General features: G+C 38.8%; 1 protein-coding gene across 1 annotated transcript; it reads right to left on the minus strand.

Annotated features, from left to right (window-relative positions):
• Positions 1–51: 51 nt before the first annotated feature.
• On the minus strand, positions 52–22,164 carry LOC136420709 (vesicle-fusing ATPase-like). The gene is made up of 26 exons (XM_066407793.1): positions 22,075–22,164; positions 21,020–21,111; positions 20,399–20,498; positions 15,228–15,267; positions 14,965–15,043; positions 14,505–14,592; positions 14,134–14,191; positions 13,860–13,912; positions 13,388–13,476; positions 12,887–12,959; positions 12,662–12,731; positions 12,454–12,495; positions 12,148–12,305; positions 11,517–11,682; positions 11,060–11,134; positions 10,386–10,573; positions 9,778–9,873; positions 9,270–9,426; positions 8,747–8,880; positions 8,013–8,079; positions 7,696–7,775; positions 7,458–7,592; positions 7,074–7,135; positions 5,486–5,537; positions 2,361–2,416; positions 52–1,385 (listed from the first exon to the last, which is right to left on the minus strand). Exons 1-26 carry the CDS (start codon positions 22,084–22,086, stop codon positions 1,370–1,372), a joined length of 2,238 nt encoding a protein of 745 aa, XP_066263890.1. The 5' UTR covers positions 22,087–22,164; the 3' UTR covers positions 52–1,369.
• Positions 22,165–22,713: the final 549 nt, after the last annotated feature.

Below are 22,713 nucleotides of genomic sequence, written 5' to 3' on the forward strand. Positions count from 1 at the left end.
TAGTTGTTTACATTATGAATTGCCCAGCATCATTAACACACTGAATTGAGATTTTCAGCTTTCATCTTGATGTTTAATTTGATTGTTATCCTCATTATAATCAAATACATGTCCATACATTGAGATGACAACACAGATTCTATAGCATTGGCTAAGGCTCTTGGTCCCATATACATATCTAGTGACCAGAAGTAAATATCACAGGACATAGCTAACATCAGCTAGCCAGCTTGCACCAATTTTGTTTGGAGCGTATCCTTTAGTTTATAACATCTTATTGAGACAGTACACTGAGAAGAATTGTACTGCCATGATTATTGCTATCCTTTACCAACACCACTGGTTTTCAATGATCACTTTTCTGGATAAAACAGGGCCAATGTAAACAAACATTTTCACCAAGAACAGGATTTTGTGAGTGGTGAATGTTTAGAAGAGTTCAACATTGTCACATCGGTCAGTTTGCCCAAGTTTCAAGAATATGTTTGGGGCTATAAACACTAATTCCTAGCTCCCATGAGCTAACCTCTGAACTTACGATGCTAAGAGTGCTGACCGTTTCCACAGCTGAATTTTGTACGACAAAAACAGGACTAATTCTACTGTCAGAAACCCATCACATGACCAAAGTGACAAGGCTCTACTAAACCTACCTACAGGAATGATAGCCTTATTGGTTGATTACTTGCCATATGTAACATTTGGTAATCACACAAACATCCTGATAATCTTACATTACAAATACAACATTTAACCATTACACACATCAACATTTCTATTGTAGAAGTTGTTATAAACAACGGTCACTGTAATAGTTCATATCTATACATTTTTGCCCTTATATAGTTTTTTCTGTACCTGATAAGCTGATATCATGCAAATTTTGTCTGCAACATGTGCATAGTTAACTCACTTCTTTATTTTCTTCCAAATTATTGCTTAAAAAAGAAATGCTTCATTTGATGTTGCTCACTTGTTGTCAGCGATATTACTGGTATTAAAAAAACATGAATGTAGAAGTACCCATTGGAAATAGGAACTTCATACTTGTAGCGTAGTGAGTGCATGTTCTTTCAGGTAATTTCAACCCCAACACAAGTGTTAACACATGAATTATCATTCTTTTATGGAATTGAAAGGTCCTAGATTTCAATTTTTGGTTCCTGATTTACCAGAGCATACATGACTGAATCACAGCATTGTTGTTGTTGTCCGTGCCTTACATCTATCAGTTTGCTAGACATGGACTAAAGGTGCTAAACATAGACAACCCACAGTGTTGAACATTGACCTAGTATCTATTGTTGAACACTTCTTGGACAAAGTGTTGTTGCATATTATGTAACCATTTTCCACCTTCCAGTTTGCACTAGGACATCGACAACCTGTGGGAAAGATTGAATAAAAAATTGTTACCCCTGAAAAATTGCGTGGCCTAATAAACAACAAGAGTAAAAGACCGGTATTTTAGCCGGCCATCCCTCAAGCTGATGAATGACTCCCTTCAGTCCACTGCTGTGATGGAATTTTCTGTGCCAGGGGAACAGATGGAGAAACCATAGTTTACAGGGAGTGCCCCCCTCCCGACTCAAGGTCATAGTTCAACAGGCCCATTGAGGGGCCTGAATGCTGTACAATGCTGGAGTGATGAATCTGTTTCCCGAGAGACAGGCGCCAAATGAAAGCTGCCTGCGGGTGAATAGAAGGTCATGACGGGCCATGTTATATATCAGGTCAAACTCCTGAGCAGTGGTGGAACGGATCTGGTGGACTGTCCATCACAATCAGTAGTTCAACCAATGATAGTGCAGCAATTATCTGCTCGACCAGTGATTTGCATTTTTATGTTCTTATTTTGCATTTTGTTCTGAGTGGGGCTACGTGATCGGTCAATTGCTAAGTTGTCTCTGCATCTGTGTGAACTGTTGGGAGCACTGATTATGTAATACATAAAAAGCAAATGACCCACATGTGAACTTGATTTCATGGTATGGAATCAAGAGATCATTTTCTCTGTTACTTTGCTACATTTCACCTTCCTTCCTCTGCTCTCATTCAACTTTCATACCAAAGGCAAATTTATAAAGAGGTTAAAAAAAGAAACCTTTTTGTTAGTTCTAATCACTTTCAACCTAATAAATAGCATAATAATCAACAAAATGTCTCTGGCTTTAATACATGTATGCTTTAAGGCCTGCCTTTATTTTAAAACAGAAGTAAAAAGGTTCAACATCTCTATTTCCAAACATGTTTCAACAGCATGCTACCCAGGGTTCCTACCGGTCTAAAAGTAGGGTTACTAACCACTACACCACATGCACTTCAACTTTCTTATTCTTTTTTTCTCAGCGACTACTTACCCTCCTTCCTCCTCCAGCAGTGACAGGAACTTTGGGATGCGCACCTCCTCATCAGTCTGAAGAAGACAAAATATCAACATCAAGAAGATGAAGATCTCACACCTATTCAAAGTTTCTTGTCTGTCTTATTTAATTGTAGTTAATTATGGAAATAAGGTTTTGATGAATATTACATGTGTCCATTGATCCCTTCCTGTCACTTTATGCTGAACATAACTAGCATGTGAAAACACAGACAGACCTAAATCAATGCCTCCCCATGAACTAGTAGCATCTTCCATTGACCCAATGACCCGGACTGTCTGTCATGTCTGATTAACTATCACCTCTGAGCTCCTGTCACTCCTGCAAGACCTTTGTAGTAAGCCCATCTTTCCACTCACATCCTGCCTCTCAACTGGCAGTGTATTCAAACAACTAGTATGAATACACATCAACACAAACAAACAGACACACACAGAGAAAACAATACCTCTGATTCCACAGAGGCAAACATCGTCATGTTTGACGGACTGAAATACATTATCTCTTGCTGACCCAAACCCTGTGTGTTTTGTGAAACAAACTGTAAGCTTCCTGGCCACTGCTTCAGGCTCAATCGGACTCACTCTCCATCACACTGTTGTATCCAAAGATTTGTAAGACTGGGACAATCCTCACACCTGTCCTAATAACATAGAGCAACAGTGGGGAAACAGATGTAGGGTATTTCTGTGTGGGCCTCGGTGCCAAAGTCATCTGGAGGTAAGGAAGACGTGAATCATTTCACGTTCAGACTGTGGGTGTGGAAGGGTCGAATATAGTTCACACGCTACAGTTTGTATATGTGTGGAAGGTCTTGGCTAGGCTAATATAGTCAAGAAGTTGAAGGCTAACATTTGCAAACAAATGCATTGTGTTTCACAGCCCATCTTAAAATAGGGGTTTGCTTAGTAAACATACACATAAACAAAGAGAAACTACAGAGGGCCTGCATGCCTTTTTTAAAGATCATTCCCGCTTTCTAAAATTTCAAAAATGATATTTAAAAAAAACACACTTATTTGTATATGCCAGGTTAAATTGTAATCTGGCAGAATGGTGGATTCTGTTTGTAGAGATTGCAGTCAGAGTTTCTGTCAACAGAGATTCCGATCAGGATCTCTACTGACGATTTTCCATGCATGTGGATATTCCTTTATAAGACAGTCAGACCTTTTAACTTCATGTCACTTTAGATCTATATATATATGGACTGACTTGAAACTATTAAAGGATTCTTAAATGGGAGGCCACCCTAACACATTCCTAACATCCTAATTGGACTCTCTACCCTGTCATATACACAGTATATCACAACCCATGTACTTGTGCTTCTGTTCCAAGTTAGGCCATGTTGATTTGATCAATTTTCAGCCATACTGTAAATAGGAAAAAGCAGCTGCAAAATCAGAAAATACATGCTGTGAATTGCAAACAAATATTTCGGAAAACGGATACTAATGTCGTATAATGCCAAAGTCAATTCCAAAGTCAAAGAAGAAGTTTTGACAGAAAAATTAAAAACCCATATTTCGGTACCATACTCAGTGTGTTTACCTTAGTTTAGTTCACCCTTCCTGATCACGTAGATTTCATAATGAAGGCAACTTTTATTATTTGCCAAACTTTTATTCGCACGCTTGCATTCGTTTTGGGGTCCCCGGAGTTCTCATCCATATAATCAAATCAACATGGCCTTACTGGCTGCTCCCTCTATCTGGACCAGTCCAGCCTGATTGGCAGCATGGCTGTCAGACCACCAGAGAGACCAATTTCACAGACATGCCAACAGCCACTATTCCTCATCCTGCTGCCACCATCCCTACATTGTCTGGGGAGGTTACAAATGGCTCAATTTTCCTAACCAGGGCTCAGGGCATCATGATGCCAGATATGACAGTTTGAAGACAATCTTTCTTAACCTTTTTCAACACACAGAGTTAATTTTCTGTCCTCTAGATTTCTCCCATCACTTATTTTGTTTGTCTAGGAGACGTTAAGGCATCTTTAGCCTGATTTGTTTCAGATATCAGGTGATTTGTGAACACAGGGCATCCTGAGTGATTGAAAAATTCTCCTTGTCGTTCACATTTGCAAACATCTGACAAACGCTTCTACCAGTTAACTTTCTTCATTTCATCAAGTCATGATATGCATGAAAACTGTGTGTGCCAATACAGTACATTATACGTGGGCTAATTTTAAAACTATTGCTGCCAAAACTGGTGTAAAGCATATTTTCAGTCATGAAAAACTTTGCTGTATTTGTAAACTCTGGTTGTCCAACAGTTATTTCAAACAACTTCCTCCTGAAAACAAGCTAACCTTGACTCTCTCTCCATGCACAAACAAGTTTCAGACACTGGAAAATTGCATCCATCTATCACAGCTTCCCAGACCCTTTACAAAAGCAGGCATCTTATCTTCTGTCTATTTCCTGACAAAGACAGATTCTCTCATTCTCTCCAGACATTGATTTTGCCATAATTACTGCCATCTCTTCAGAAGCAGAGCTCTGAGTCTGGGATCCCATCTAAGAAATGGTCTGCCAGTGGTAGTTAGCCTGTCTGGCCGGGCAGACGGGAATGGGGTACAGGTAAGGATCGTTTGTCTTCTGTCTGGCGAGGTTCAACGGCAAGACAAGAAGTGGTATCACCGCACAGTTTACACAACTGGGATCCACAAGGTATAGAATACTTCATAAGGACTCAGGAAAGGCTGCTATGGAAATGAAACTAAGTTGAGTAGGTAAGAGCATATACAGACTTAAAAAAAGAAATCAAAGATCTTATACCTCCATAAAATAGTTTTGTAAATTTCTTGTTTTATTCATAATTGTGAATTTCTTGCTAATTCTGTCTTATGCACTTTCCTGCCAGCCTGCAGGATCAACTTTGGGATCAGACCAAGCCAACCTTCCCATCCTGCCAGTCTCCCGTTACACAATCTTCCACTTCACATCCCGTCACTCTACAATATTCAAATCACTACGTACACACACATGGACAAACAAACACACACACAGACCATAAACAATACCTCTATTTTCACTTAATAGGTAATGATTACTGTGCTATGTTTCAGCAAATTCCAAGATAGCTTACCTGTCTGGCCATCTCTATCAGGACCAGCAGCTTCTTAATGCCGACCCACAGTCTGTAAGACAAAATACATTTAAGATTACATACAACACATGTCCACAACAATGTTCAGCTATTGTACTACTTTATAATAAAACACACAGTCCAGCATATACATTTTTGTAGAGATTTTACAGGAATTTCTTCCAAGACTTCCTGGTATACCAAATAACTAAATTCGCACTGCCAGGAAATAAACGACCACGTCTAAGATGCTAATGTCTTGCTATTGTCCCCACTTCCGGTGCTGGCTCAGCAAGCAATGTAGAAATAACAGTGTTTTGTACCAAAGGATGTTGGTCTGTAGGGGGCCACTTTCATCCCTTTGTCACACTCATGACCTATCACTTATAGCATCTGACATGTTTCCAAAATACAGTCTCAAGAACAAAGGATTTCCTCCAAGGAGAAGGTTAAAGTCTTTAAGGAGCCCCTGCTGTCTTCTGACCCTGCCGACAGCAGATCTGAGCTCAGAGGACTAATTCCTTGAGACATTTTTTTCCAGAAAGTTCCTTCTAAACCTTCGGTCAAGGAACTGCTAACTGTTACAAACTCCATCAAGTTTATGGAAGGGCACTTGCTTGTCTATTGATTAGCAACATATCTTGAACTTCTTAAAAGATCTATGAAGTACATGTGTAGCTTAAATGTGGATTTCCAGAATAATTTCTCTAAAAGGTGCAGAGACTAAAACATTGAACATTTGCAAAAACATTCAAAACCAAATTTTGTAACATCAGAGATTTTGCAACAAAAAACATTTATATTATTGTAATAAATCTCTTAGCTGCGCACTTACGAACCATACGAGCTACAGATATTTATCGAAACTTGGAGGAATGTGAGGAATCTGCATGTACTGTATCTCCCATTACCCGGCGGGGGGTTCTTCCCTCACACTCCCTCTCCCATTTGCAGCCAGGAGTTAAAGGATGTGGCAATTTGGCTGAAATTGGATCCCACGGACTATTTGTGGCAAATTACAGAAGGCCGCGGAGTGATGGATGGACGATGTCGAAGAAATGAAATGTGTTTTATGAGACGGACGGACAGACTGGCAAAGATCCAGGTGCAGGATTGGACGTAAATTGTAGACTTGGCGGTATGCGGTGCAAGGTATACGCTGTGTCCAATGTGAAGTTAAATAAGCCCTGCTAAGGTAAAGCTACCTTTGTAGGCTATTCCAGTAGTAAGAAACAAAAATACAGGGAAAGTCTGAACATGAGTGTTATTCTGAAGGACTGGTTCAATTTTCCGTGAATAATTTCATCAGGCTGGGAATTCATTGGATATCAAATAAAGTTCTTTTATTCAAGGCCGACATTTCCGTGACCGTCTGTCACCTTCCTCAGGGCAATATGGACTGGTTCGCTTTCACACTGCAGCTAGGTGTCACTGCTGACAGATGCAGTCCCAAACATAAAGTTTTGGGTCACTTTTTGGTGTTCTCCTAGATTATTTTTCCCATTGACCCAAGCAATTAAAGACTACATGACAACTGGCCGTGCTCATTGAGACCTCTTAGACAAGAAGAAAAGAAAAATAGGCGTACTTTTTCCCATCAACCTTCTTGGCAATGGAATCCATTTCTTTCTTGGAGAAACATTCGAGGAGCTGAAAAACAGTAAATGTCAATTTGACACAACAGCTATGAAAACAGTAATGTTCTATCAATCATCATGTCAAGTCAGGAGCAGAAAACTTACCATCAAATCAAACTCATAGCCATTTTACCAGTGTAAAAACTTGGTAGCATTCTATAGATGATACCTTCACTTGCCGCCACCATGATGTTAAAGTTCAGTGGAAATGTCCATTTTCCTTACACTGTGAAATTTTGCTAACGTGAAGATAAAGTGAATTACAGTATTTGATCAGGAGTGTACCATTTGGGTCATGATGACGAAAGGCAAGTGTAAACCAATGACATACAAACCTCTAGAGCGTTCATGAGTTGTTCCGGTTTGGACAGGTTTGACACGTGGATGTTGGTGTTGAAGGAGTTCGTCATCTCCATCTCCTCTAGAACATCCCGTCGACTCGTTGTGCCGATGATCAGCAGCTTCCTCCCCTACAGTAAAAACATGGCGGTCAGAGATGGCAGACTTCATCCCATTACCCAATATCTGTCAGAAACATAGTCTATGGAAATGATGTGAGTTTAACAGTCCAACCTTTGGTGGTGGTTTCTTCAGCAGAACAATTAACCCTTGCAGCACCAAGTTGGAGAATCGGGGTCCGATCGGGACATAGTCTGGAAATACAAACAGACAGAAAACCTTCTCAAAGCCCATACATAAACAACATTGGTTCTAATGTAATGAAACTGCTTTCATGATGTTTATACTAGTGGTAAAGTACTCAGTACATAAACAGTATTTTAGGAAGAAAAACAGTAACCATTATCATCACAGAAGCTTCTTCATATTCTCATAACTTAAAGGAACATTGGCTAGCTGCTATGTCTTGTATGTAAAATGTTTCATCTCACCTATGAGTCTTTCAATGTCATCCACCACTATACAGCTGAGTTGGGACTTGTAAGCATCATCAAACACCTGCAGAGATACATGACCTGTCAGTCACTTTAAAAAGGGAAATGTAAGCTATCAGATGAACATTGTGTAACTACAAGTTAAGTATAACACTACTATAGGAGTGGAGTCCTCATATATCATATACTATAAGATATCAATCTTTTTTAAGGATGTATAGGGATGCATTTGATGTGTGAGTTCTTCAATAAACCTCATTTCTCCTGAGATGAATTTGGGCACAGAAATTGTAATGTTTATGGGTTTGATAGCAGGGAGAAGGTTAATCATGGGAACACCTGCTGAATTCTGAAGAAAAAGTTGCCATAATGACATGTCTCAGAAGCGACCCCTAGCATCTAAGCTCTGAACTGCCAGAATGGCTGTTTTGGTAACAAACACCAAATAGCATGTGAGAACTGTCACCCCTGGCATGAAACTATCATAGAATCATACAGCATGCCATAACTGTTGTAACATGAGCAGCTATGTTGCAAACTGTTCTAGGTCCAAATGAGCCAAAAAATCAATTATCTCGCTACATGAAAAATAGTCATAAAACAAAGACCAATACTTAAATCATTGCAAGCACCTCTTCATATGTTTTGTATATCTATATGTACATGTATTAAGGAAATAACACGTAACACGTCCTGCATCTAATTCATCTTTTATTTCATTTCTTGTTTACCTTCTTGATGGCCTGACACTTGGCACTCTCGCTGAACCCTATCATGTTCTCAGGGGAACAGATCTTGATGAAGGGGAACTCAGAAGACTCTGCAATCCTGGCAGCCAGCGCTGTCTTACCGCTCATGGCGGGGCCTGGCAGGAATCAAGCAAGGAAATCTTCAGCTTCATTAAGGAACAATTGCCCCTGTCACTCAGTCAGCAGGAAAATTGATCGATCAACATATCTACAAGCTCTGATTTCTAAATATAAAAATAACATTTTGGGCCATTGATCATTGCATGATTTCTAGAGATTGGCAGATCTACAGGTCCCCAAGCCCCGTCCTATATAATAGGGTAGATTTTCTGGGGAAAAATATGCAGGATACACTGGCAAGTTTTAAATTCGGCAACCTTCTGGCAATCTCCAAAGAAGGCCAAAGCTCATCAACAACTGTGTGAGAGGAGTTTTAGAGATCATTGGTGACGCAGAATTGACACAGTTGTGAATAGAAAATGTATCATCGATAGTTCCCTCTCACCTTCTAGCAGAACGCTGACCAGCGGTGTTTTCTCGCTCACTTTCGTCTGCTCGACCAGCAGCTTTCCGTCATCGAGCACGCGGTGCACGGGGTCGCCCCAAGAGATGATGTCATTCTGGATGTAGCTTTCAAACACCTCAGCTTGGTGGCCAAAGGCCTGATACAGGGTACAAATACAGGCATGTCAAATTATCCTGTGAAAAGGATTATAAATCAAACTAAGACAATTAGTGATATAAAAATATTAGAAAAACACATTGAGCATGTTGTTGATTAAATGGAAAATTTCTTAAAAGATCTGTTTCACACAAAAACAGACAAACATACGCACCTGAAAACATAAATATATCAACAAAGTTTTTATTGCCATATTTGTTCTGTTTTTGTTTAGATGTTGTAAATTTTAACCTCAGCAAGGGGACACCTTTCAGATAAGCAATTTGTATTCAACAATCTCTTTCTTACATCAATTACCATAAGATGAATAAGAAATGAATAGAAGACTTACAGGTTTGATATCATTTTCCAGGGCGTTAAGGAAGTCGTTCTTAGACACCATGACCTTCTCCGCTGCTTCAGGGTCCACTTCAACCTTATTAGAAGCCTGGAAGTGAGAAAAGTTTCACAGTGAGTTTTCAACTGGGCCTTGCTTTACGCAAAGTTTGAACAACTATTATTATTTATACATATACATGAATGTATAACATATATATATATATATATATATATATCATTATATAAAGGAATAGAAACAGCAATCAAGGATGATACAAATGAAACAGCTTAAGGTATTGAATACTGTAAAAAACGGTAAATGTTCATTTTTTTGATGTTCGCATTTTTCATGGTGGCATCGTCACCATGAACTTAAAACCACTGTGAATATTCCCCCTTTTACAGTAAAACCTTGCATGGCAGTTTCATCCGTTAACTCAAACTGTCCGAACACTGGTGTCAGAAGTGGGACACTGCTGGTGACTGATATTCTGACTTACCAGCCTTGATGAGTAATGCAAATAAACCTCTTGTAAATCTCTGAGGCTTAGGCACCACTAAAGATACTAAGGATCTATTTGTTACAGAGTTAGGCAGCAGGGAGAAGGTTAATCAAACCACCTTGATGAGCCTGTTCATGGCGGTTGACTGTGCAGCTCGCACCAGACCCTCAATCTCAGCACCACTGAAGTTCTTACTGACGACTGACAGCTCGTCAATGTCCACGTCGGGAGCAAGCTTCCCGTTGTCACGCATCCTCGCCACGTAAATCTCAAAGATCTGCTTTCTTCCTGCCTCATCCGGTAGATCTGTAATATTAAGGAAAGGACAAAGATGACATCTTATTTTCCAAAATTCAGTTGCATAGATAGTGTTTCAGGACCATGGAATGTTATTCCTTCTCATCTTATTTTCTAATTCAACATCTTATCGTTAACAAAAAGTCTGTATTTGCTCAGGTGAATGATGAAAATGACATGGCAAATTTACTTTCCATGGAGACACAGCAATGTACAAACAATGTTTTTTTATTACTTCAGTTCATACAGTAATGTAGATAACACAAGAGGACAGACAAAATTGATTGTATGATGCACTCTAGTAATTATAAGGCCAGGCTGAAGCATTTTTGTTACATTGATAGCATTTCAGTACCAAGGACAGATCTCATTGTTCTTAGTTTCTCGTCTTATTTTCTCCCTTTCCTTGCAACTTTAAGTAAAGGTTTCCATGGAGACACCATGGCAACACACGTCTGTTCCCATGGGAACACCATGGCAACAACAGGTACGTACTGATTTCCATCTGCACCTCCAGACGCCCAGGTCGCAGCAGGGCTTCATCGATCAAGTCTCGTCTGTTGGTCATACCTGCAGGAGAGAACAGGATCGTCATGGTCATAGTTTAAGTGACAGAAATTTGCTTCTTGGGACGGAAGAAAATTCAAACCTTTCTGTTCCAAAAATATCAATTTCATGAGATAAAACTGATGAAAATGTAATTTTTGAGCTTAAAATGACAGATGCAACAATGAAAATTTTTAAAAAAAATCAGCTCCCAAACAATGAGTGGGACAGAAAAAAATGTAAAGCTGGAGACAGCCCTGGTCCCATCCAAGAAGAACTCATCAACAGGCTCATCCAATGTGGCTTGCAACAGCAAAATCTTGTAAGACTTGTCAGTAATATCAGCACTAGAACACATAACAGTAAACCAATATAAAAGGTCTTCTAACTGTTTCCCTAAACTCACCAATGAGCAGGATGTTGTTTAGCTGTTCCACGCCATCTATCTTGGACAGCAGCTGGTTGACGACGGTGTCGTGGACTCCGGTACTGCCCGAGATGCTGCCTCTCTGCTTACAGATGGCGTCGATCTCGTCAAAGATCACAATATGGAGGCCGCTGTTCAGTCCACACTGTGGAACAAAGGGTGAAGTCAATAGACTACCAAAGGTAACAGTTACTCAAGCAACCGATAAGATTTTAGATTTTGGTTGCTTGAGTAACTGTTACCTTGCGTGTCTAATCACCTGGACGTCTAACCTTCATCGATGTATCAATAGACTACCAATGGACAAACATTAGCAGTGGATCAAAAATTCATGCAATCTTCAGTAGGCAGTCATAATGGGAAGTGCTCTATCTTCAGTCGAACCCAAACCAAAACACAATTTTTGAGCCTAAACACACAAATTTAAGCCCATTCTTATGCCAAAACATTAGCCCAAACTGTATTCGCAGCCCTCACACTAGACTTACTTATACTTCTACCCAAAAATCTTATTCTAACCAAAACCTTAAACCTAAACCCTTACCTAAAGCCTAACTTTGACTCTGACCCTAACACAAGTTAGAGTGATAAAAGCGCATTTTCTCCCTACCCGTCTTTGTTCCTCTTCTGCGTCAGCAAACAACCGTCTGATGTTGGCCTCCGACTCTCCAACATACTTGTTCAGCACCTCGGGACCGTTCACGATCTTCGGTTCTCTGGCATTCAGCATCTTACCGATGGTTCGAGCCATCAGGGTCTTACCAGTACCTGGGGAGAATATACAGGCAGATCAGATAGATGTCAATGCTACCAGCTGTCAAGATCTCATTATCACCTTGAGAGAATGTACTGGTCCATCAGTAAAATAGTGATGAAAGTCAGAGAGGAACCAACAAGAAATGGAAGAATTGCTTACCTGGTGGGCCAAACAGAAGGATGCCTTTTACGTGTTTGCCGCCTGGAGGAAAGACACAGAAGTCAACAAGATATACAAGCTAGCCACACAGATATCCAACCATGCGACCAATCCACAAACCAGCTACCAGTGTAAATTCAACAGCATTGCTACAACAAAGTACTACAACTATCCCCCAACAAATTTTACAATGAGTAAAAATACGTACCAAGGGCCTCCACTACTTCAGGAGGGAACACTCTGGAGGCAAACGCTCTTCTGAAGATGTCAGAAAATTCCTGGTGACAAAGAAAATTTCAAGATTTTAGCTTAATAGAACTTCAAAAAAAAGTTAACAAGATGTTTCATGACAAGATAGTTAAGGGAAAAAACAGTTTAACATACAGACATCTTCTCTTTTTCCTGGTCTATCCCTAACTCTAAACAAACTTACCTTGTCCAGCCCACCGATGCCCATCTTCTGGAAGTCCCAGTCTGGGTTGATGATAGATTGTCGAGCAGACTTCCTGTGAAGTAAACACACAAGTTTTAAGCCACACTAACTGCATTTGATTTCCTTACCAGTCATCAAAGTCATATACAAGTACATTTGTACTATCAATCAGAAAATGTTTGTGGTGGTTTTATCTTGCAGCTTTTGCAGTGGGCTTTTACCGTGAAATCATAAAGCCACAAATACATGTTTTGTAATTCTACTGTACTACTGGATTGTTTCAACTTCAAACGCCTTCTTTTTCCTCCTGCAGGGAAATAAAACCACTGCAAAAGCAAATGTATTTACAGTATGATGATTTTTCTCTGTTGTCACAATTTTGATTTGGAACCCTTTCCTGTAGCATGCAAGCCTGAAGAACAACAGCTTCGTGGGACTTCTGGTTGAAAACAATGCTGGCCACTACACATTGCTGTAATCATTGACTTGAAGAGAACTCACCCCTTGGACTTCCCAGTCAGGTTGAGGGGGGAGTCTGGAGACTTGTCAAAGATGACAGTAGTGTTGGACATGCACATGCCTGTCTGGATCTACAGGAATGGGTGAGGAATGGGAGAGGAATGAGTTACAACAAGTGGAAAAGCCAACATAAATGCCCGTCGAATGAGTTGAAATTTGGCACAAAGGCAAAGGCACACATCTACTTGACGCTGAAGTATCTCAGTTTGTTGTTCAGATTTGTATGAGCGACTGAGTTGATTTCAAGATGACAACACCCTTGGAAGTCCATTAGAAGCAAAGAGCAGTACAAGGCAGGTTCAATTAACGTGCAATCGAAAATTTCACTGACCAACTTCTAGCTATTATCAAACTTTGTTTGATATTTCTTTCTTAATGCGTTGCTTCATGTAATTTAAGCCTAATGTCTAATGTTACAGTTTACATTCTTAAAGAAACAAAACTGTCATCTCACCTTCTTAGCCTTGCCAGAAGACTGTCCTCCCTTCAACACTGCCAGATCAGCAGCTGCAAGGAACAAGAGCAGCCTTTGTGTAACCATTATAGTATAATATTTTAGAATCATGCTATCAAATAGGCATATTTTTTTCCAATGTCGGTGATATATTCTTATTGTGAATTTGCCACGGAATCAATTCTTGATATAAAGCTAATTCTATGTTTTTTCTTTGTCAGCCATTTATCAAAGTTTTGCTTAAAGAAAGGACAAAAGATTTTGATGATCATACCTTCCTGGTCCTTAACAATTAGCTGTAGCAGTTTCTTGTCAGCGAAACTGAACACCATCTGAAATAAATAAGCACATTTTAGTAAGTATGGAATGATGAACAGCTAAAGAGCACCTATCCTAGAGATACATTAACAGTGACCATAAAGTGACCATAAGACTTGACCATCAAGGACATATGAGTACAGGCAAGTATTGATGCAAAAAGCCCTAAGTTGACTGTAGTATAAGTACATGTAGATTGAAATGCCATAAATGGTTATATCTAAACCTGCATCATACACCAAATTTGCATTCATTACCATACTAAGATTGTGGTACATTTGAATTAAGCACTGTAATACATATGATAGGTGTTCAAAAGTAACCAACCATTTGGTTCACTGTGAGAGCCATGTTGGAAAACTGCATCAAAAACTCAGCAGCCATCTTGTCCGTGTCAAAAGCATCCTGATTCGCCCTGCAGAACAACAAAGCAACAGAAACACAAATCTTTTGTTAGGCCATTCTTTCATTGCTAACAGTGATGCTATCAGTTTCATAAAGATGACTCTGTTTCTTCAACTTTGCTTTCATATCTTCTTTTTTTAATTAACAGTGCACTATCTTGAATCTAGATATACAAGTGGTAGGTGTGGCAGCACATTTGTGTGTAAAAAAAAAGCTACTGCCACATACCAGGAACCGGTACATTATGTCAGTAGACAGTCATACCAGATTATTAATGAAAATATACAGACTACTGAATAACAGCACCTAAAGAAAGATGGGCCATGAGGACAAATTAATGATTACATGTATATGACTAGATAATGAGATACAGCACACTTACGCCTTCTTCTGTAGAAAGTCTACATTGATGGTGACTGAACTCAAGTACTGGGTGTTAGGGTCAAACCGGTACGGAGTCACTGGGAGAAAAAAAAGATTATCGTTAGTATTATTTTACTAAATTCTATCAAAACCACTAATAAAAAAATAACAATACCTATCCTTTTACTTGTTATATATGTATGGAATTTCTTAGTAGTTAGGGAATATTACAACATTTACTGGTACAGAAAAACACAAGAAAATGAAGATAGTAAAATGTACCTTCCACTTCTTGGTTGAGTGACAAGGAGGCCCATTTTCTCTGTAAGAGAAGAAAACAACTTTAAGATTCAGCAACATTTCTTTTCATACTGTATAGTAGTAATTGGTTTATCAATAAAAACATGGGACAAAACGGCATTGCAGAATGGAGACTGAATTGCGCCGCAGCTTACAATAACGTATACAGTAAAGTCGACACGATAATATTACTATGTACTGTACAAGTAACGTGGTTAACAGTTCGTACATCTCAATAATCGTTGAGATGTTAACCAACGCAATTAAAAGCTGGATCTATGTTCAACATTTCTATAAGCAAGGTTACTGTCATCCGGAATAACAGATCTTTTTTTTTGTCCGCCAAGAAGTTGGTGTTTAACAACAACTTTAACTTTAGAGTTCAGTATGAGGGGTTGAAACTGTGTTGGATATTTGTCAATGCCTCTTGTATTTCTCTGATCATCCTTTGGCAATTGTAAATATCTTAAAGGCATCCAGAGCATTTTATGAGGCTTGAAACTTGAATAAAAAAACCAAATTTCTAGTCATTCCTACACATAGTAAGTTTCAATAAAACTATACCATTACATTTTGACATTAAAGGAGCAAAGATACGATGCCGTTGTGTGGTGAGAACTGATAGAAAATCCAAGCCCTAATAGACTGATCCTGACTGTCCGTCAGAATTAGCGGTTCGACCAATGGGAGAGTGACTGCATGTCCGTCAAATATTTGCATCTTTATGTTTTAATTTTGCATTCTACGTTTTGACGGAGGTGGGTGGGGCTATGGTGTCGGTCTATTTACACTAGGCGCGTGAAACAAAAATATCACCATGTAGCTTATATTTGTGCCGCCTTTGAGCACTTTTGATAAGAAATCCGCACACAAATGTGGTAAACAGTGGCATTAAATGTTAATTTCATAAAGATTACAGCAACTAGAATATTTCCAGTTTTCAAGCCTCATAAAATGCTCTGGGTGCCTTTAAGTTCCTTGCTTTCCTAACTTGGGTGCCTTCAGGATTCAACAACGGCAGAGAAAAGAACAACAGATTCATACATTTTTCGATAGAAGACAAGGCAGTAAGAATAAGCCCCCTTCCTTTTCCCTTCAAGATTCAAAACAGTGATAAACTACTCCAGACATGGGCGCTATCCCCTCTGACACCCACTATCAGCATGATACATGACACTTGTACTGGAACTTGACACACGTATATGGAATCATGTGAGGAATACAAATGTCATAGACTACAGGGTTCACAAGGCCTTCTGATTTATCATGTAGCAGGTACAGCATTGAAAGACCACAGCCTCATTAATAAAGTATAACAACATCCTGCTACTGTACTGTACATACATCACATGTTGGGGACAGTTTTCTCTCAGATAAAGAAATTCTGGTGGAACTAAAATCATTTTCCTACATTTTGACATTTATGCAAGAATATCTTTTTGTTATTTTTGAAGTCGGGTTCTCATTTATTTCGATAACTATTTGTGACAAATTTTGCTGTGAACTTATTTGCCAAAGACTTGATTCTATCTATGATAACTGAATTCTCATACTAACTAAATCTAAGTACAGATAATATGCAACATAATACTATTAATAGAAAACAATCCATTTGACAAAAGTAAAAAATCATTACAGTTATCAGCTGCAAAATGTTTTCCATTGAAAACAAATGAATCATTTCTGCACATATGACCTTTACACAACAGTTTAATGCATGTATATTATTAGTTTAACCTTTTGATGCCCCCTGATACTAATCAAGTGACAATTACTGCACAAGAACTGATTGTGGAATTCCATTAGAAAAGGGATCACCATTAACAACAGGCAGTCGGGATCTGTCCCTGGTGCTGAATTATGCAATACTGTTATGAACAGTCTGACTCTTGGATTTCTCTTTATTCAAAGAATGATATAAATGCATAGCAGAGATTTTTTTAGGCATCTAGCTGATTGTTATGATGTTTTAATGTAATATATTACATGCAAGTTGCATTTTAATCTGAGCCTTTTTTTCACAAGGAAATATTTCTTTTGGAAGATGGACATCAAAATAAACTCAAACGCGAATACTAGTAGATGATTTAGAACTTAAACATTAAAACAACTAACAGTAACAGGATACATTACATTAAACATGAAGTGAATCTAGATTACACTGAGACTTGAATAACATTCAGAGATTAGTATGCTGAAAATAGTGTGTGCCCGTAACGTAACAGACATGCCCTGACGCATAAAGATTTTGTATCAAAACATGGGGAGACAAAAAATTGTCTATTACTGGGCTTATTGACATGCAACACAAATTCTGTTTTGCTATGGTCGACATAAATACCTGGAGATCATGTTGTAATGGAGTGGTATCATTAATACACCAATACCAAAGTCATGCAAGGTTGTTGTATTTTGGAGTGTTATATGGTGTGTGAAATCAGACCACCATTGGCAGGCCACACCAATTTACTTTAAATGTTGACATTTTTGCAGTGGCTTTATGTTTGTGGTTTTAGGCGGTGCCCTTTTCACTGCAAACATTAAGCCACTGTGAGAATGCTTGTTCTGTCTTCTATCCGCCTACACCCTCGAGCTAAAAACCTCCCAGAACGTCAAATAATCTCCCCATAGCGAAATTAAATCCCTGCACACTGATACATTTACTGTATTTCCTTTGACATTGTAAAGACACATTGTGAGAATTTAACAGGCCAAGATGAAAGCAGATGGTTTAGGGGAAAACATAAATTCGACTATATTTTCAAGATTGTGTATCCATGAAAATGTTGCAAAATATACATTAATTTTGTATCTCCAAAATTGAAACCGGCATTCTTTTAATGCATGAGACTGAGAGTGTATGAGGGGAGACTCAGTCCCGAGAGACACCAGCATAGGTCACCCACTTCAAATAGCTCTGCTGTACTGAATTATACATGGTGGATTAAGTAAAGCCTAGAAAAGCCCTGTTTAAACGAAGGGATGAAAGTCTGGGTTCATTTTGTAATCAAGACAGTCTCTAAGACACAAGACTGTGATCCTCCCCTTGGGTAGCTTTGCTCTTCTGCTGATCTGATATCACATCTCTTGGGGTTCTAAGTCATGTTGGAAAGGCATTTCAAGGTTACATGCTAAAATTATGCCTGCATTTGCAAGATACCGCATGCTCTGTGGATTTGTCTGAAGACATACGGAATACAGAATTAGCACAGAATTGTGATTTGGGAGTTTCCAGTCTTCATGGTCTTTATGAAGAATCAATTTCATACCCTAATCCTTATAATAATGTCAATTTGGTTTTTAACAGAATTTAATGCCATTGGTTGAACCTTCTCAATGCAATTCTTTAGGCAACAAATTTGTAACGGTTATTGGGGTTAGGAAGCAGGAAGGAGGTTAAACTTAAGAGAATGATCAGACCTGAAATGTGATACAGTACAAGGTAACTGTTATCGTTTAGCTCCTTAACACACTTAGAACAAGATTTAATAGCTAATTATCCTTATCAGTATGCAAATTTTAATGGCTTAAACCTAAGTCCTGAATCAGGACTTCCAAATGACATATTGATTTTTTGAGCTAATGAAATTTGGTCTACATTCATCAATGCATGTAAAGATCATATGATTGTGAACATTCACTCTCTAAATGCAAACGTGCCTAACATTTCTCTACATTTTGTTACAGCATGTATCTATTGGGATTGGAATTTGTCAGTCAGTAAACTCTAGATCCTTTAAGCCATGTAAAAATTCCATGTCACCACAAATGTGCCCATAATTTCTCCTGAGTCCTTCCAGTGCAATTATGGGTAGAAAGTGTTTTTGGTTGGTTGGTCACGAAATGCCTGCTGGCTTGTAAAAAATCAATAAAACAACACGATGTGTGGTGCCTAGAATTTCTCTTCAGTCAAAACAGTGCTGCTATGATGGGATTGTTGTGTTGGTAACTTGGTCATGATTCTTGATGGCTTGTATTATATAGTGAATCTTTGAAACAACATGATGTAGCTAGATTTTTTGACGAGTTATATCACTACACAGTGAATAATGTTTCGATGGTCAGTTGGTCACAATTTCCAAGGGCTTGTACAAAATCAATATAGACATCAAACTATGTTAAATGGAGATGAAATAGCAGGGCTCGAAATAGTGCATGTGCACCTGTGTGCACCCAAAATTGGAGCTGTGCACCTACTTTTTGATAAAAGGAGCCAAAGTTATAGTACTCTATAACCATCATCTTGCCGTCCAACATACTGTAAATTGTGATAATTTCACTGGTGATCACTGTGGTTTTATTTTCACGGTCTCGTTCGCAGCACTGTGTAGTACATGTAAAACTACATACTGTGCTACCGCATTGTTGCAACCATCAATTTAAAACACAGTGAAAACCTACTTTTCTCTCCTACTGCGAAATAAAACCACTGCAAAAGTAGGTAACTTGACAACATTCTGTTGGCTCTGATCAGTAGGTGATTTCCATGCGAGCCTGGGATTTTATTCTGGCCCTGATGACTGATTGATGGTATTTCATTAGCGGTACTGTGGCTGTATTAATGACCTCAGCTTCATCTCTCCTGGCCTAATCTAACTGGCACAAATACTATCAGTAATGTCTCTGTTTTGGGTGAATAGTACTGTAAATTCATTAACTTTCACTGTTGTTTCATTTTGTAGTATGACAGGGAAAAGAGGTGTTTACTGTGTTTTAAACTCGGGGTTGAAACAATTCTGTAGAATAGTAATATGTTTGAAATGCACATTTGCAGTGTCATGAATTTGTGATGGAGAGGTCACTGAAAACTGGCACAAAAACCGCTTCAAAAGTTTCTAAAGTGCGCTTGCCCCTCTGATTTTCAACACTATGGGGAAAATTTTGTAGCACGGTAGTAATACATTGGAATGCATATTTACAGTGTTGTGAATTCAGGATGGAAAGATCACTGTGTAATCTGCAATTGAAAAGGTGGATGGAAAATCTGTGAGAGACTGAAGGCCAGGGAGAACACCTGTGTACAGTAAAACTGACCTATATGAGACTGAAGTCAGAACACTAGTGTGATACCTTACAGCAAAACTGATCTGAGACTAAAGACCAGAACACCAGTATGATATCTTCCATTAAACTCTTTTTTTGTTAAAGCTGACCTGTATGAGACTGAATGCGATGGTACCAGGCACAACACTGCTGTGAGACTTCAGAGTGAAGATAAACTTGTCTGTAGGACCAGTCCTCACGGCTACATGTCTGAAAAGTAAACAAAATCAGAGATGTCAACTATTGTATCAAAATCAAATCTGATATCAATAATTGATAAAGAGTGCATATTTGTAATACATGTAGAATATTGAAACAAAAATATAAAATGTGAACCCAGGGCAAACAATCGTTAAAAAAAGGCTCTACCATTTTCTGCCAGGGCTTGGAAAGTCTGAAAGGCAAACTAACCCCACTTATCATAAATGGAATTCTGACTTTAATCAGTAGCACAATATTATGGCACAGGATGGGAAGTTATGTGCATTCTACTGATCATCTTTGTGAAAATTTGTATTATTCTCGACTAGAATTGAATGTGTGATATACTGTTTCACTATTCTACAAGAATTTCCCAGAGGTTTAACAACAATATTACAAGGCCTTTACTATAGCCAGCCAGTCAGCCATCCACAAGCCACCTGATGAAACCCTCATACCTGAGCCCTCAGCTATTGAGGTTTGGCATGTAGTTGAAGAAAAAGAAGAGAAACCAAAAGAAGCAGCCCCACCTGATCTTCTCCACATCAAACTCCTTGTCGTTGACGACAGCACAGTTGGACAGGGACAGCTCGTCTGTCGGACAACGAGCCGCTTTCATCACCTGGGAGACAAACAGGAGTTTGTTGATGAATGTTAGATACGCCAAATGACAGTTACTCAAGCAACTGGATATAATTTTGGGACATTCAGATGTTTCAGACAGCATCCATATTTCGTCAGTGACAAAAGGAAAGAACTGGAGGACTCAAGTTTGCATAATTCTCAAGCATGGCTTCAGAATCACAAGGATAACTTTCAATGTAGGAAATACTATAAACAATGACCATTACTAGTATGGGGATACCCAAATCATAGAAGCATAAAATTATTGATTTCTATCATCAAACATTTGAGTCAAGGTCAAAATCCAAAAGAGAAAGTAAAATGACACGCCCCCTGCACACAAAATTGTGATTAATGACAAAGTAGACAAAGCGTTATCATTTTTCATCTTTCTTTTGACATATTTTGCTTGATTCCAAATGCACAATAGAAAAATAATTCCTGAACATTTCAGTGAATGTCTTTTAACCATAAGCCTTTATTCATGCCGATGGCCTTACACTGTTATAAATTTATACACGGCGAGAATCAAGGGAAATCGGTGTTTTATAGCATATTTCATGCTCCTAACACTTAACAGTGACGGGTTGTTCATAAAATAACCGCATTAACAGCAAGCTGTTTTGGTCACGACTACAAAAGTAAAAGCGAAACTGTTCTTTGGATCAAGCAGATTGGACTTTCTATGACTCAGCAAGGCCAGGGGAGTTTTCCCACCTCATCACACTATTTTCACATGCAGGGGAAACAGAAAATTTTCGATCAAGTCACCGACAGACTGTAATCGTCAACTTTTAATAGCACATTGATTTACAATCAAAACCCCCGATAAACAGAATATCACTTGGCCCATACTATTCCTGGTCATGTTGGCTATCACTGGAAAGGTACTAACTATCGATGGGTGACAGGAATAGTTACTAGTAACTAATTTTCGGAAGCGACTTGGACAGAAACTCACCTTCGCCGCCATCTTGGATTTCGGTGTGTGTCAGGTGACTCAGCTGTCCCCTGTAACAGTGCCTAATATATCAGGTTTTCGCCTGTACGAGTTTTTATGTTTATGATCAAAATTCTGATATGATATCCGATTTCAACGTATAAATTAGATATTAGAAAATTCTTTCTTTAATTCTATTTGAAGCAGTTGCGAATTTCCGTTCACAATTTTGACAGGCACAATATTGTTGGACAGCATGTCAACAATCTCCACGTGGAAGCGATTCCGTGGCAGAACTGACAGGAGGATGAGTCATCGTGTGTCATGACTCATGGGACGTTTTCGTCTTCAGTGTTACGTTTAGAAACCGTAACAATGGTTGCGACGTTTTCTACACAAAAGACACAAACAGTAATCAACTCGTGGAAGAATCTCAATGTCTACTTGAGTAATGAAAATCACTAGAGTGACTCGACGCATGATGGAACCACTGAGGAGGTTTCATATAAAACCTCCTTGATGGAACAAAGTATCATAGATGTTAACAAGTTACGCAAAATACGAGGGAAGTAAATTCTGTAACGGACATGATCTTGACAGACATATGCAATATATGTAAGCCCCTCCTCCTATATGGTCTAACTACTAAATACAATGCCA

This window comes from Branchiostoma lanceolatum, chromosome 15 (assembly GCF_035083965.1).
Source record: "Branchiostoma lanceolatum isolate klBraLanc5 chromosome 15, klBraLanc5.hap2, whole genome shotgun sequence".
Lineage (NCBI taxonomy): Eukaryota > Metazoa > Chordata > Leptocardii > Amphioxiformes > Branchiostomatidae > Branchiostoma > Branchiostoma lanceolatum.

Excerpts from the sequence above, each read along its gene's own strand:
- LOC136420709 (XM_066407793.1), bottom strand. Across the intron at positions 8,080-8,746 it reads AGTGTCAGGCCATCAAGAAG|GTGTTTGATGATGCTTACAA; the intron begins GTAAACAAGAAA and ends GTATCTCTGCAG. Across the intron at positions 7,776-8,012 it reads TGACATTGAAAGACTCATAG|ACTATGTCCCGATCGGACCC; the intron begins GTGAGATGAAAC and ends TTGTATTTCCAG.